This window comes from Orussus abietinus, unplaced genomic scaffold (genome assembly GCF_000612105.2).
Source record: "Orussus abietinus isolate OABI.00-Male unplaced genomic scaffold, Oabi_2.0 scaffold19, whole genome shotgun sequence".
Lineage (NCBI taxonomy): Eukaryota > Metazoa > Arthropoda > Insecta > Hymenoptera > Orussidae > Orussus > Orussus abietinus.
The window spans coordinates 410,616-425,083 of NW_019395981.1; the positions used below are offsets into that span (position 1 = coordinate 410,616).

Sequence of the window (14,468 nt, forward strand, 5' to 3'; positions counted from 1 at the left end):
ACCGGATGGGAGAGAGACTTGAGATTTATCCGAGATATCGTCGTCGAGAATTTCCAAACATCCAATATAAACAAAAGTATCGAAGAAACGAGAGTAGAAAGCATAGAGTAGGTCCAGAAATCGCAGATAATTTCAGAAATAAATTCCTTCCCGAAATTATCTGGGATTCATGGACCACCCTTATTTCATCTAGGTACACGTGGGCATCCCTTGACATTTCTCCCGGAATTAAAAGGCAACTTCTCAACCAAGGGCCGGTTATCCCAAATTGAGATACTTTTTCCGTAGACCCAGGCCTCGGGAAATTTACGGTAAACCAGGCTTGTTTGCATACCGTGTACCTATTATCCGCGTTGTTATCCCAGGCCCGGCGGAAGGCCATGTAGCTAGCTGTTAAATTACTCCCGCGGCTCCGCTCCTCGTTTTATCACCGACTAATGAAGTTCGAGCGGCAAACGTCTCTCCGCATCGATGGCCCGGGTAAACGGGATTTTTTTCTCCTTTTTTTTTCCGCCCATCAAAAGGATCAAACGTTACCGATCCGGTCGAACTCGGGACCCTTGGTTACCACTAGCTCGAATTCTTCCCGGCAAGAACGCCTCCCAGAAATTCCGGCAATTAGTGGAGTTGAAATTACGGGGGCCGCGTAATCGCGCGTACACCGGTAATAATTCCTAAAGGGTTTTCCGGGGACTCCAGCATTGCACGAGGCGTAACGGAGCGATATCGTGGGCAGAATGCGAAGCTGCTTGGTCAGCCTTTGACCTCGTCCCCATGCATATGCCCAACGACACAACGTTAGCACGTATCCAATGCGATCCGCCTCGCCGGAAGAACGTACCTACGCGAGTGAGATTCCATATCGGATCGCAGGAACGAAACGGATATCTCGAGTCCTCGCGGTAACGATGCGGCGATAGGAATGAATATCTCTCTCTTTATCTCCCGAGTGAACAATTCTAGGCGTCGAAGGGTCGGGCGGTCGCGAGTATTTCCATTTATTTCCATTTATTTCCGCTTATTCCCGCGTTAATTTCCAATTCCACGGGGTGGCCCGCGACTCGTCGCTCGCCGCGACCCCGTTACGCGGATTTATTTGTGCATTTAGTTTATTCATTTTCACTTTTGCGAGCCATTAATCCATCGGCCGCGGACCATAATTCGCGCGGCCGGGCGGGGTCGGCCCTCGTTGCGCCGTCCTAATGCCGTCTCTAAATCAAAACTCGTTACACGAGTGTAATGCGATGCCGGTGGAACAATGGCTCATCCCACGAACAAAGGTCACACTCGTGCAGGTGGAGGCGCACCGACGAGGCGCGCTCTTTGCGCGGATTTACCCCTCGAATGCCACTCGTCCGTGGCAACGAGCTTCGAGTAGGCACTAGGCACCGCTCGCAGCTTTAAAGCGGATCATCGCAATCGTTCTCGACGAAGTCTAAGGTTGCATGACCGTTCAAGTGCTTATTACAGAACGCGTCCCGAGGGTTAACAACTGAGCCGGTAATGGCGCCCGTCCAACGGCTCCGACGCCACTCCCCATGGGAGGCCCGGACTACCCGAGTCGAAATTTCATTCCGACTCCAAGTCTGCGTAACTGGAACCCTAGCTCCTATTTCCCTCTAAATCCTAAATTCAACCATGTAAATACGTCCTTCATACGAACTACGGACCTCCAAGTGGAAGGAACGGAAACACCTCTGTCGCTTTCAAAGTCCGAAGTAGGGCCCCGATTGTACAGAAGTTACACCCTACTTTGTATTACATCAAAGCGCATTTAAGACCTAGAATTGCAGGTTCAAAGGAGGATCAAATTTTCGACACGGGATTTTTCTAAAGTTCTCTCAGGCTTTCCGCTTTCTGGCTCTCGAACGTCCTCTTCGTGTTTCAAGGCCCGGAATCTGTACGGATTCTCGCGAGTGCCCGCTTCATACGGCTCATGGGACCTAGCAAAGAAACGGGAAACCGATTAGCCGTCGACATTGCGAGAATGGGTAAAGTGTACTTCTGCACTCGGATGATGTATACTTCGCCTAACAGAACGCAGCGTTAGATCGTATCGCGGTAGATGGTGGGGCAGTTAATTCGACCCGAGTGCAGGACTTCGGTACCCGAAGCTCGAGCACGGGAGTACACTCGGTAGTCCAGTACATGCTGTACTCGACCGTTTCTCTGGATGACCTACAGCCTTGTTAGTGGTTGACAACCAGAGCCGATGAGATCGGATAATCGATTCCTGGGACGGAGTCAGGATCGACCGCTCCCGCCTCACCTAAAGAACTTGCGTGTACGCGTACAGAGATGAACAGCGTTATCGCGTTACCTGAAAATAAATAAATTGCGGTGAAATTATTTGAGTAGCACAAAACGGTTCACCTTTTTTCAGAAGAGATCTACGAGGGTACGAACGGTCGCGGTCGAAAGTATCACCATTTTCTATTAGGGTGTCCGATAAGTTCTTTCCGCACCGTGTATTTATTTCGTATAAAAAAAAAGGGGAAGAAACTTATGGGACACCCTAATATATTTCCAGGAGTCATACGGTTATCCTTCCATCGCGCGTCCCTCGTCCCTATGCTCCTGGCACCTCAGCGTAATTCGTGAGTGTGCCGCTCCTTCGGAATCCGCAGTAGCACTTAGCATGCGCCGCTCGGTCTTCGGCGCGTCTCGTTCCCTCTCTCTCGCCCGGCCGCGGCCAGCCGGCAGCGACCGTGGGAGAAGGCCACGCGAGAGAGAGGAGACTAGGGCGGCCGCGTTTGCGGGAAAAGGACCTAGAGAGCGCACGGCTCCGAGTGGTCGAGCAAAAGAGACCGCGCGAGGGAGATTCGAATTTATCCCGTAACGTCTTCCCCCACCGCCGGCGACCTTCCGTCGGCCGTCCTTCTCGCTCTCGCGGCGGTGGCCTCAGGAGGAAGAGAGATGGCGCGAGGGGCGCGGAGTGGGGGAAGCGCGGCGCGCGCGGTGGGGATGGGCGCGGCGGCGCGCGGGCGGGGTCGACCCCCCGACGGCGCGGCCGAGCCGTCAGTCATTCGCAGGACGCCGTGAGGGTGCGATCGTCTCGAGTCGGATGCTCCCTTGGGAACTCGCGTGCCGGTGACAGAATCTCGATACATGGTACGTCGCTACGCGTGGATACCCGACCGTGTTAACCGCACGAGTCGCCGGGCCTTTCGCGGTAACTCCGGCCCGGCCTCTCGCGCAAACTGCCACCCTTCGCGCTCGGCGTCGCTACCCTTCGACGTCGAGGGCGCTCTCCGGAGCCCGATTAGCGACGCTCAACCTTTCGGGGCGCCGGCCTCGGGAGGACTGCGACTCCCGTGGCTCGTGACCGGGTAATTGACTCGGGGATTCGAAGGGTGGCTCCTCTCTCCCGCTCGGCCAGGAAGAGCGCGAGCACGTTTCTCAGGACGCCGGCCGACTCGCCTCTGGGCCCGGCACCTCCAGTAAAATCCGATTAAACTTAATCCAAATGGCACCGGGACGGGAAATGATTTTCATTAAGTTTTCCAATGAACGACGGACGCCGAAACGAACGGCCGCCTCGAGTGAAAGTAAACCGGACCTAAATCGAAACAACTCGTGGGGCGGTACTGCTTAATCTTTTTTCTTCCTACCAAGGACGCGAGAAGAATGACTTCGGTACTCGTCATCGAGGTCGCTATGTATATTTTAAGCAATGTTCCATTCCTTTTCCTTATTTTAGAACGGCGCTAGGCTCGAGTGGATTTCCAAAGCATCGGTCGGAAGGGAAGAACGACGGGGAATAATTTGCATATCTTCCGAGGCCGAAGGACGTGATTTAAATGCCCAGGTCACCTGGCTCCCCACGTGTTCGTTTCGCCTCTCGACCAGTCATTTCGGAGCGGCCTCAGAATTTACCCCCTTTTGTTTATCTCTACAAATTCCCCGTATAAATATTTTCCCGGACTCGATTTCCGGGTTCTGGGGACGGAGGGAAATCCTGCTTCACTTAATATACCGTGGTTAAATAAAATATCGATCGAGGTCTAGGTATCGATGCGGGAAATACGAATATTCGTTATTTTAAAATTTATATAATTAAATATAAACGTTCCCCCGAGTGGAAATGAATTCCTTGGATCGGAGGTGGTCATTTAAAGCGACCTATTGAAATTTATTTGCGGGGCACAACAGTTCGCAGGAAAAATTTCATTCGGCCGTGATAAATTACTACGATGTCCCCATGACAGTAGGACAGGTTTATTCCCGAGCGAAAGGTGTGAATTATTTTCCTCCTTTTTTTTCCCCCACCGTCAGTCCTCTTGGCAGTTGCGACATTGTTCTACTCGAGTTTTGACTTTGTCCTTAAACGGCGTGTCAACATACCTCTCCTCGTCTTCGGCGACCGGGGTCGACCTTGATGCCCGGTCGCGGAACGTTAAAGTCGCTCGCGAGGAATCCCAGGAATTCTCGTAACCGCGAAACTTGATAATTGATCCCCTATGTAAACACGAAGGCCAAATAATCGCTACGAGGAAGTTGGCTTCACGCGACGCACATACGCGGCCATAATTCCTGTTCAAACAAGAAATCGCTAGTGCTGCACTTTATTTTTTTTCCCCCAAAACCTCTTCATCTAGTCCCGTTTTCATCCCCTTCGTTTACGACGCGGCCGGATATCGCTCGGCCGGAAATTAACGCTAAATTAGAAATTCTCCTCCTGGCCCTCTCGACTTGGTACCCCCACCTCGTCCGCGAATATTAAATTCGCGATATGAGCATTCCTTTTCGGCCCCTCCCCTCGCCGAGGTTTCGTTGTAATCATTTTTCACATTTAACGCCCTCGAGGTGAGTTTCCGCTCATCCGAATCTGCGAATTCCCAAGCGCGGGTTCTGCAGAGATTGCAAATGGCGCGGTAGCGTTTTTGCCCCCTGCCCCCCTCCCGCCCCATCGAGACTGACCTTGACTTTCTGGACGAGGGCGCGAGGAATCGGCCGAATTATTCGCCGCCCTGGGAGCGAAACTCGATAAGCGAATCCCCATGCAAATGCGAGGAGTCACTGCACGCGATACACCGGGGCTAAATGTGTATCGTTCGGTTGAAATTACCGGAGGGGGGGGGGGAGTTTTAATTGCTCGTGTCTGTTTAACTCGGTAGGCTGGGTCGAAAGGGGGTTGGCCGGGGTGCTTTAAATGCCGGCGAAGGGTTAAGTCAAAGGGTTAAGCGACGGCGTCGCATGGGGGGGGGGGTCGAATTTCACACCTGGGAATGCGGGGAGGTAATTCGCGGGAAAAGCCTCGAGGTAATTCGAGAAAAGGAGGGCAACGGAAGGGGGGGTGGGGCCTTTTCGACCCCGACGACCGAGATGTCGGGAGACGCGGAGGTTTTTCTTTCATTTCTTTTCTATTTTTTTTTCTGTTTTTTTTTTTTCACCCAGGACGCTACGCAATTTCGAAAAAGCTCTTGGGGGAAGGGAGGAGGGGAATTCTCCGAGTTCCCGGCCGTAAAGAGCGGGCCGCGCCTCTGAATTTTGTCATATCGGGGGAAGCACCGTGAGCGTTTTACATCTCAATGGGGACCCCCCCCCCTTCTCGAAATTGTGCGCGAACGACCCCCGGAGAAAGAGTTGCCGTTTCCTCGGGAAAAGTGGGGGGGAAAAAACTTGGGAACTTGGGAAATCGAAGGCGAGCGTCGATTCGCCGAGACCCTTCGCCCCCCCTCCACGGCCCCGAAGGGCGTGGGCTGGAATTTCAAATTCGGACACTTTCTGCATTTCTCCCGGAATCCATTTCTCTCCCCCGCAATCCGAAAATCTCGGGATGATAGCGGGGCACTTTTCCTGGAGTACCTATCCTGACTTCCGAGTGTCTCTCTTTGGAGCCGCCTATTTGAAGATCCCTGACTGCGGATGTGGTTTTTCTTTTTTTTTTCTTTTCTCGAGAAAAGGTGTTAAAATCTGAAGGTTTCACGGGATTAATAGGGAATGACGAAAACTGCGGGAATGTTACGTCATTTCGGTTCTCTCGTCCGATTTGCATGTTTAGAGATGTGGTGACGCCATTTTCGGGAGGAGGGGCCTCCTGGCGAAATCGCGAACGACGTATTTCGCGAAATATCGGCGAGACGTCGAATCTCCGAGGGCACTTTCGAAATCCTTAAGAGAAAGTCGAGAGAGGCGGAAACGCAGCGGCGCGGCGGGGTCGCCGAGCGGTCGTCGAGGACCGATGTCTCGGTTTTTCGGGGGAAATGGAGGAGCGGGACGGCTCTTCCGGGTCGGTTTTGCGAGGGGGAGGAAACCGATATACCTAGTCGGGTCGCCCGAAATCCCGGGGAGGGCCGGAAACGCGAGAACGCGGTCGTGCGGCCTCGCGCGCTGCTTCCGCCACGTGCTCTCTTTCTCTCTCGGGTGCTACCGCCGAGTGGAGGTATTTCGCGCTCCTTTTGTTCCCCGGCGACGTAATCGCGTGACCGGCTTTTCTTTCTCCCGTATCCCGGTTCTCGTTCTCCATCGCGGATGCGGCTTTTAGCGCGGCTCGCTCTCCCGCTTCGCCGCGTGCCTGACCCCCCTCGATCGCCATCTCGATATCGATCGTCGGCGACCTTCGTCGGCGCGCAATTACCATCCCGGGGTGCCGTGGAATAGGAACTTGCATCCTCTACATTCCACCGAGAAAGGGAGAAATATTCATCGTACCGGGGGAGACATTTCCGTGGATAGTGGGAGGAAAATATCCCTTCGAACGGCACCGAAGTAATATATTTTCAATTAAAGGAATTCGACGGAAATGAGCTCGGATAAATTGGACGCAACGTTCTGTTCGGAATGGTGGGAATTTATTTTCGTCAGATTATTACTCTTGGAATTGACGGGGTATATTTTTGATTCGATGGTTCTTCTTTTCGCGGGGTAGTACATCGTCGTGGGATTACATGGACGTGCATTTCCCGGGTGCAGTCGATGCCCGACCTTGGTCAGGGCGTCGAGACGCTCGCCGGTTGCTTTGTTCCCGGAGGTGCATATAATCGCGTAACCGGCTCCTCTTCCACGTCCGGCCGAACTCGCAGCTGCGAGCGAGTTCGAGCGGGACTCCGGCGCTCCTCCCTCGGTGGTCGTATCCTCGACCTCTCCGCGCCGCGGCGCGCGAGGTCGTTGCCTCGGCCGCCGAAGGGACTACCGTTGCCGACGGTTAACAGGGGCGTGGAGCGGGAGAGGGGAAAATAAAAAAAAAAAAGGAGAGTGCTCGTTGCCGCGCAATTGCGCGTCCACCTCCGACACGATGTAATTGGGCGGGCGCGTCCCGAGCCATTTGGAGCCGCGGTTTTTAGATTACCAGGGATCCGATTACCGCCGGCGCGGCCTCCTTCCCGGTACCCGGGGGATTCTTGACCTCGAGCAGAAGCTGCCGGCCGCGCATCCGGTGACGTCCCCGAAGCCGAGCCCAAAGAGGTGCCGCCACCTCGATCTCGTCAGCCGGTGGTCGTTCCTCCTCGAAAGAGAAACGCAATCGTAGGAATTCCCCGGTGACGGCGAAGTCGCGGAGGCATCGCGATTTCCGTCACGTAACCCGACGCACGGCCGATAATCGCCCCTTCTTGGAAAGTCCATCCCGGAATCCCCCGGCGAAGTCGCGGAGGCGCCGTCACTTCGTTGCCTCGCCTAGTGGCCGGTACTCGTTCCTCCCCGAAAACTGCATCGCAGGAATCCCCCGAGGACTTCAAAGACCCGGAAGCACCGCGATCTCTATTGCATCGTCCGACGCGTTACGGCGGATAATCCTTCCTCCATGAGAGGTGCATTCTCAAGAATCCCATGGCGACGGGGAAGTCCCGGAGACGCCGACGTCTCGTCTGAACGCGAAGTGGCCAGCCCTCGTTCCTCCCCGAAAATCCCCTGGGGACGGCGAAGTCGCGGAAACGCCGCGATTCCGATCGCGTCTCGCGACGCGTCGCGGCCGATTGTCGCCCCCCCTTGAAAAGTGCATCCGTAGGGATCCCCCAGCGACAGGAAAGTCGCGAAGGCGTAGCTATCTCGTGCTCGACCCGTGGTGGCCGGTACCCGCCCCACCCCGAAAAATGCATCGTAGGTATCCCCCGGTGACGGGGAATTCGCGGCAGCGCCGGGGTCTCTTGTAAACGCCTCACGTCCGCCTCTTCCTCCCGCGGGATCGGACGAGGATCCGTTGCATCGAGCCGAGGCGCGAACTCCTCGTAGGGGCCTCGCCCGCTTCCGCCGCGGCTAAACTCCTCGACGTGCGTCCTCGCCGGCGCGCCGACGAGGCCTGGCCCCACACGTGATTCGAATCGACGACTCGCACGAGACGGGGATACGATTCCGCCGTTTTACGCCTCCCCGGGAGGAGGAACACGTCCCGGGAGGGAATCCCGTGGATCGGGTTCCCGATCCCCCAGGATCGGCGACTCCTCGCCAACCGGGATCCCGTCGACCTCTCGAAAACGCGAGTCGACCGTCGCCCACCGAAAGCCTCGTCGTAAATCACTCCTATTTTAGACTCCTTTGGAACAAGGCTTTCGAGATTATAAAAAGATGAAAAAAAGGGAAGCAGTACTCTCATGAAATTTTAAGTCACGGTGCCACTTGCGACGCTAACTGCCTAGATACATTTCTTTGGCCGGAATAAGTAGCTCCCGCGTTTAGAGCGAGGTCGAAATTTCTCCTGCCCCGAGAAACATGTAGTCATGAAGTAGCCGCCGGTCCCTATACGACATACATACACCTAAAGAAGGAGAGTATGCAATTTGTAATGTTATGGATTTTTTTTTTTTTTTCGGTAGTTGCACGTCGAACCACTTGTAGAGACCGGTGGGTATTTTACAGGCGTAGGGGCAACGCATACCGCTATTCCTTCTCAGGACGGTGGAAGTCCCCGTGGTCGAGGCGATGTCTGACGAGTCGGTCGCTGTTTCAGGTCGGGAGCTCGGAGGGCCGGGGTCCACGGCCAGGGGGACAGGCGTGAAGAGGGAGCCGAGTCGTCCTCGCGGGAGAGGGATCCGGTCGAGTCCGTCGCCGCAACTCGCAGCCGTGGGCGCGAGAAGCGCCTCGGAGGCGCACCGGTCGATGACGTAAATCCTGGCAGGTTCGACCCGTCGATTCTCCCGGCTCGCCGGGACACCCGTCGCAAATGGCCGGCCCGGACCGCGTCCGCGAGGCGGGGGCACCGTGCCCGGCGGGGCGGAGGCACCGGCAGCGAGGCGGCCTCGACACCAGACCAGGTGCGCCATCGACCACGACGCCCGCGAGCCTCTAGAGGGCGGGACAGCTCCGCGAGTACCTGGTCCGAGCCGCAGGTAGCACCGGAATTCATCGAGGGATCGGCAAAGGATCGGCGAGGGATCAACGAGGGACCCCATCGGCGAGCTCCGGCACGTCACCGTCGAGACGCTGTATTTACCTTCCGGCGACTCGGAGTACTTACCAAATTACAAGGCTAGGCTCGCCGGAAGAAATGGAGCGCGGTCGAGAAGGGATGGCTTCCAGGGTCCTGCCGGGGAGAGAGCGACTCTGAGCCCCAAGAAGAGCCCGCAAGGAAGGTCCACTCCCGGACCTAAAAACCGCGTCTCCACGCGCTCATGGTCGCCCAGGACGGATCTACGGAACGACCGCGGTGAGAATCCCCGAAAACGAGCCGGGGAGAGAGGTCCTGGATCGAAGTCCCGCCCTGGAACAAACGGAGAGGGAGAGCGAACAACCGCGGAGCCTCGGTCTCCGTATCCGGCGATTCCGGAGGGCAGAACTTGGGCGCGTTTCTCGAAGATCACGGCCAGAGGCCGAGGCGGAGGAGACGTCTCGACCAACGCGGACCGGTTTCGCGGAGGCGGCGTCTCGACGCGGGTCTCTCCTGGCTCCCGGGTGCCCGCGACCCGGCGCGACGTCCCCGAGGTAACGGGAGTGCCGCTCTACCGGGTGTCCGGCGACGGTCGACGGACTTTATGCTGCCGGCAAGAGTCGGACGGCGAAGGCGGACCGCTGCGCCGTTCCCGCCCGCTCCCGAGTGGAACGACGGCCGCGACGGGGACGACCCGGGTCTGTCGCATCTCCTCGCGGCGTCCGTCGCGCGACCCGCCGGGTCGGGAAAGCCCGCGCGCGTCATCCGGCGCGATCCGTCCCCGGCCGGCCCCCACCGGCGACTCTAGGCGGGCACCGTCGCTGACGCGTCGCGTGACGCGCTTCGTCGAGCCATTCAGTTCCACGCTGGTCGGCTCGCGGGGTCCACGGGAGCGCTCGTCCGTCCCGGGGCCGTTGCCGAAGTCGGAGCCGCGCGACCAGTGATGGTTCTGCTCCCCACTCCGCCTCTCGGCCGAGGGAGCCGACTCGCCTGATTCGGGCTCCAGGGGGACGGACCTCTCCGGTCGCCCGACCGGCACGCCGGAGTTTACCTTCGTTGCCTCTATACTTCCTCTGCCTTCTCTACCTTCTCAACCGTCGAAGTCCCTGCGACACCTTCGACCAGAGATCGAGACAAAGTCGGCGGGCCGACCCCCGTCCACCCTAGAGGGCCCTCTTTCGCCTATCTCGACCCGGGGTCGCGACGACTTCCGGGTCCTCGACCATCTCGAGTCCGGTCGCGGTCCTTAGCGACGAGCCGCGTCCTTTCGGCGCACCAGCCGAGGGAGGTCTTCTGCCTCGCCGACGCCGGTCCTCGTCCTAGCGGGACCCGAAGAAGGCGGACTCGCCCCCACCTCGGGCCCGTCTACCGGGTGCGCCGAGGCGCGCGGAAAGCGGGGGCGTCGGCTTTCCCGCCACCTTCCCGGCGGCCCATCCCTACCTCGCGTCGAGCGATAAGCGGGCCACTGGCTTCGGGGACGACGGGTCCCTCGGTCGTCTCCCGGCCGTCGCAAAGGTGCCCGCGTGGGTGACGGTGACAGTGACGGTGGTGGTGGAGACACCTGTGCGACCATGTGCGCCAAGTGGACCTTCGTCCTGATACTGGCCCTCGTCGCGCTGGAGGACCCCGCCAGGGCCTACACCAACCAGTGGGCCGCCCACATCGAGGGAGGCCCCCAGGTCGCCATGCAGGTCGCCAGGGATCACGGCTTCAGGTACCTGGACAAGGTGAGCCCCTCCTGTTGTTGTTACGGGGAGCCCGGGACCTCGGTCCCATTGTGGCCCCGAGGAAGTCGGGCCTTTCGGGGACGGATTCCTCGGGACGAGGGGGCCTGCTCGCGGACGGTCATGGTCTTCTGAAAGATCATGGCGAGGGGGAGATTGGCCTCCTCGGATACCTATTTTAACGGTGACCAGCGAGAACTGCCCAGTCAAGGTGACACTACGATGAATTTTCTGGGATTTCGATCGGCCGGGCTTTATTGTTTTACTTACTGTTGTGTATACCGTTATGCTTACCGTTACGTTTGCAAGAGGTATTCCTGCAAGGATCCGATTCTCTAGTTCATACGGTCAACGTTAGCGAGCGAAATTCTCAGTTTCGTGTAGGATTTTCAAATGTCAACCAATGACGGGACTATGCGACTTTTTTTCATGTCCATCTATCCGTATGCGAAAAAAAAAAATTCGTCTAAATTCGAGAATTGTCCCTCCGTTCTGGTGAACATGACCTAGGTCTTGCTTCACTATCTGATAGACCAAAACCAAGTCTTGCGAGACCTGGACCGATTTTTCTCATCTCTATCTCCGAGGAATGGAGGATGCTCGGCGTCGGGCACGATCGAGTCGAGCACGCCGGGTTTTGGGGGTTATGCAATCTCGCCGAAGCGTGCGGAGCGATTGCGGATAAATTTAGAACACCCCGCAGAAAAAGAGAGAAATAAGAAAACCAAGCACCGAGCGTCCGGGGGTCTTTCGGGACGCGGGGAAACGAGACGTCGAGGCGAGGAGAGCTCTCTCGATTTTTGGCGAATTTTCCGCCGGCCATCGACGCGTCATCCGCCCTCCTCGAGAGGAACCTCGCGACTGTCTCTCTCCGACCCTTTGACACTGTGAGTTCGAATACCTCGAGAGGCATTTCCGGCTTTGCGGCGGAATTTTGCCCACGTGGGGTAAAAGAAAAATTTGATTCGGCGCTTTCCGACGGTCCTTCCGCTCGTTTTGCACGTCGATCGGCCCTTACTAATTGTCCGCGCGGAAAGGCGAAGGCCGGATGCGGTCGCGTGCACGTTACGTACTTCTTTCCTCGGTGCAAGAAGTGCAATCTTGAAGGGTCTCGTGACCGACGATTACCGGGAATCGGCTGTAAAAATGCCGGAGACCGAAATTGCGGTTCGGGAGGAAAAAAAAAAGAAACGCGGTTTGAAGTCGCCGGTGAATCCCGAGAGATAAGCACTCTTCCTCGTGCGAGTCATTCCGTCCGCGCGGTTGCGTTTTCGCAACTGGTATCGGTGGCTTATCGGACAACGGGACACAGGAGTCATCGTTAGATTGCCTTCAATGCGGAAAAGATGTATTTTAATGCGTATATATGTAAAGTTGTAGTACTCGGCACGCCTCGTACACGTTTCTTTACCGGTTTCCTGGTGTCAGTCCTCCTGCACTGCAAAAAAAAAAAAGAAAAGTAAAAGAAAGTACGGTAATTCTATAACAGTTTTTACGGGGATTTTATTCGGGTGTATTAATTTTATCTTCACCAATTGAGGGTGGATTTTATTAAATATTGACGGTCCGTTGACAGCTGAATTATCGCGACGCGTCACCTCTGTCAAGTTCTATCTTTTGTAATGTCTAGCAAATTCTTACACCATGTACAATGAGAGTATTTCCTCCGAAGTCGGTCTTACGTGCCTGTGGGAGGTATTCGACACGTCCCGTGCTCTACTGAGCGTAATTTCCGCATAACTCCAGGAACCGCGAATTATTTCCCGCGGCTCGCTGGCGTTTGCGCAATCGCTTATCTCTACGTTTTCGCGGCCCTTATCAGCCGCTTATCGCTTCCCGGGTGTATCGCGGAAACGTCGCGGCCCGCCAATTTTCGCAAAACTCGGTGGCTCGATCCGAGGACGCCGACTTCGTATTGGCATTCCGGGAACACCTTCTGCGATCCGACATGAACGTTTACGTGGTCGTGTATGCCACGCTTTCGTGGCCCTGAATCCATGAAGATCGTAAAACCGCGGGCCGCATAAAACCGTGTAAGAGCATCAAATGTCGGGGGGGAGGGGCAGCATCTCGGTACGCGAAAGTGCATGCACCGTATACTTTTAGGATGATGCAAGATATGTCGTTATTTTTTTAAGGCATACCCCTGGGGTGAGGGGGGACAAGAAATTCGAGGAAAAGTGGAACTCGCCGAGCAATCGAGCCCCGCAAAAAGGACCGCGTTAGCCCGTACTGGACTTACGAGTCGCTTATCTATCTTTTATATATATATATTTTTTTTTTTCACGACCAGAGAGTAATCCAAATTCACGGTCTTGTCGATCATTAATTAGGAAAAAGTACTGTTCCAGTTTCGGACCACGAAAGTCATGAGCGGTACCTATAAAGGCGCGAAATTCAAGGAACTAGGGCGTCACTAGGGACTTTAAAAACCTAGGGATGGTGGTTAGGCGATTCGTCGTCGGTCGGTCTCGCCAAAAAGGTGGACTTTTCCCGAGGCGACTTTCAGAGTTCAGGCCTGACGTCTCGCGGTTCTTCTTTCTCCCCCGTTTTTTTCCCGCCCTCCTTCTTCTTATCGCCTCTCGGAGAGAAATTTCTCCCGGTGTTCCCGCACCCTGGCTTTAATAAATCAGACTAAAGATTTGTTGAAGCGGGAAAGGATGGGATCCGGGGGCGCCTCTAGTTCCATTCTTCCCGGAGTTTTGAGGGATTTTATATTCTCACGTCGAATCAGTTCGGACCTCCTTTTGTCCCCGACTGGTGCCCTTCGTTTTATGAGAAACGGACCGAATGGATTTTCCAAAAATCCGTGTTTTCTCCACTTCTTTTTTCTTTTTTTTTCCCCCGGGTTATTTGAACGAGGATCGACTCTTAATGCAGCCTAACGGAACGTTAATTCGCTCGTTTTCGTTTTATCGAGGCGTAACAAGGCGTCGTGGAGATTCCAGAGGTGGATAACGCCGATATCGAGACTGCCTTAAATAATGTCCGTTGCTTGTTCCTCGCTGAGCGGGGTTTGATTTAGCCCCTGCTTTCCTGGTTTCACTTTTTATCGCGATAGAAGAGGGGGCGCTCGAATTACATTTGCATACACCCGCGGTACGCGGCGAACAAAAGGGGGGAAAAAAAAAAGGGTACCGCGATCGATTTCACCTGGCCCGAGGATGCTGGGTAAATAAATATTCAGTGCTCGAGTGAATTATTCGTACGCCGGCGCTGCAATCAGTTCGAACGATAACGATCCTACTCGGCCGAAACATTTATACGAGCAATCGAATGAACGTACGTACGATACACATGTAGGCATTAGTCCACCGTTTCCGTTTCCAGAGAAGAGCCCCTTCGACCTGGGACGTGTACCTATCAGTTCCCTCCACGAGGAGTACGGGGAGATCGGTAATCGAAAAACACGTGAAGTGTGCGACCATAATCGAAGAAAT

The 14,468-nt window shown here is 55.7% G+C and overlaps 1 protein-coding gene across 1 annotated transcript in view; it reads left to right on the forward strand.

Moving 5' to 3' along the window:
• The first annotated feature begins 10,850 nt into the window (after positions 1–10,850).
• Positions 10,851–14,468, forward strand: part of LOC105699711 (furin-like protease 1) — a 95,883-nt gene continuing 92,265 nt past the window's right edge. Inside the window, exon 1 of the mRNA XM_012424913.2 lies at positions 10,851–11,031. Within this exon, the coding sequence (XP_012280336.1) occupies positions 10,876–11,031 (156 nt within the window). The 5' untranslated portion in view covers positions 10,851–10,875. The remainder of the gene's footprint in view (positions 11,032–14,468) is intronic.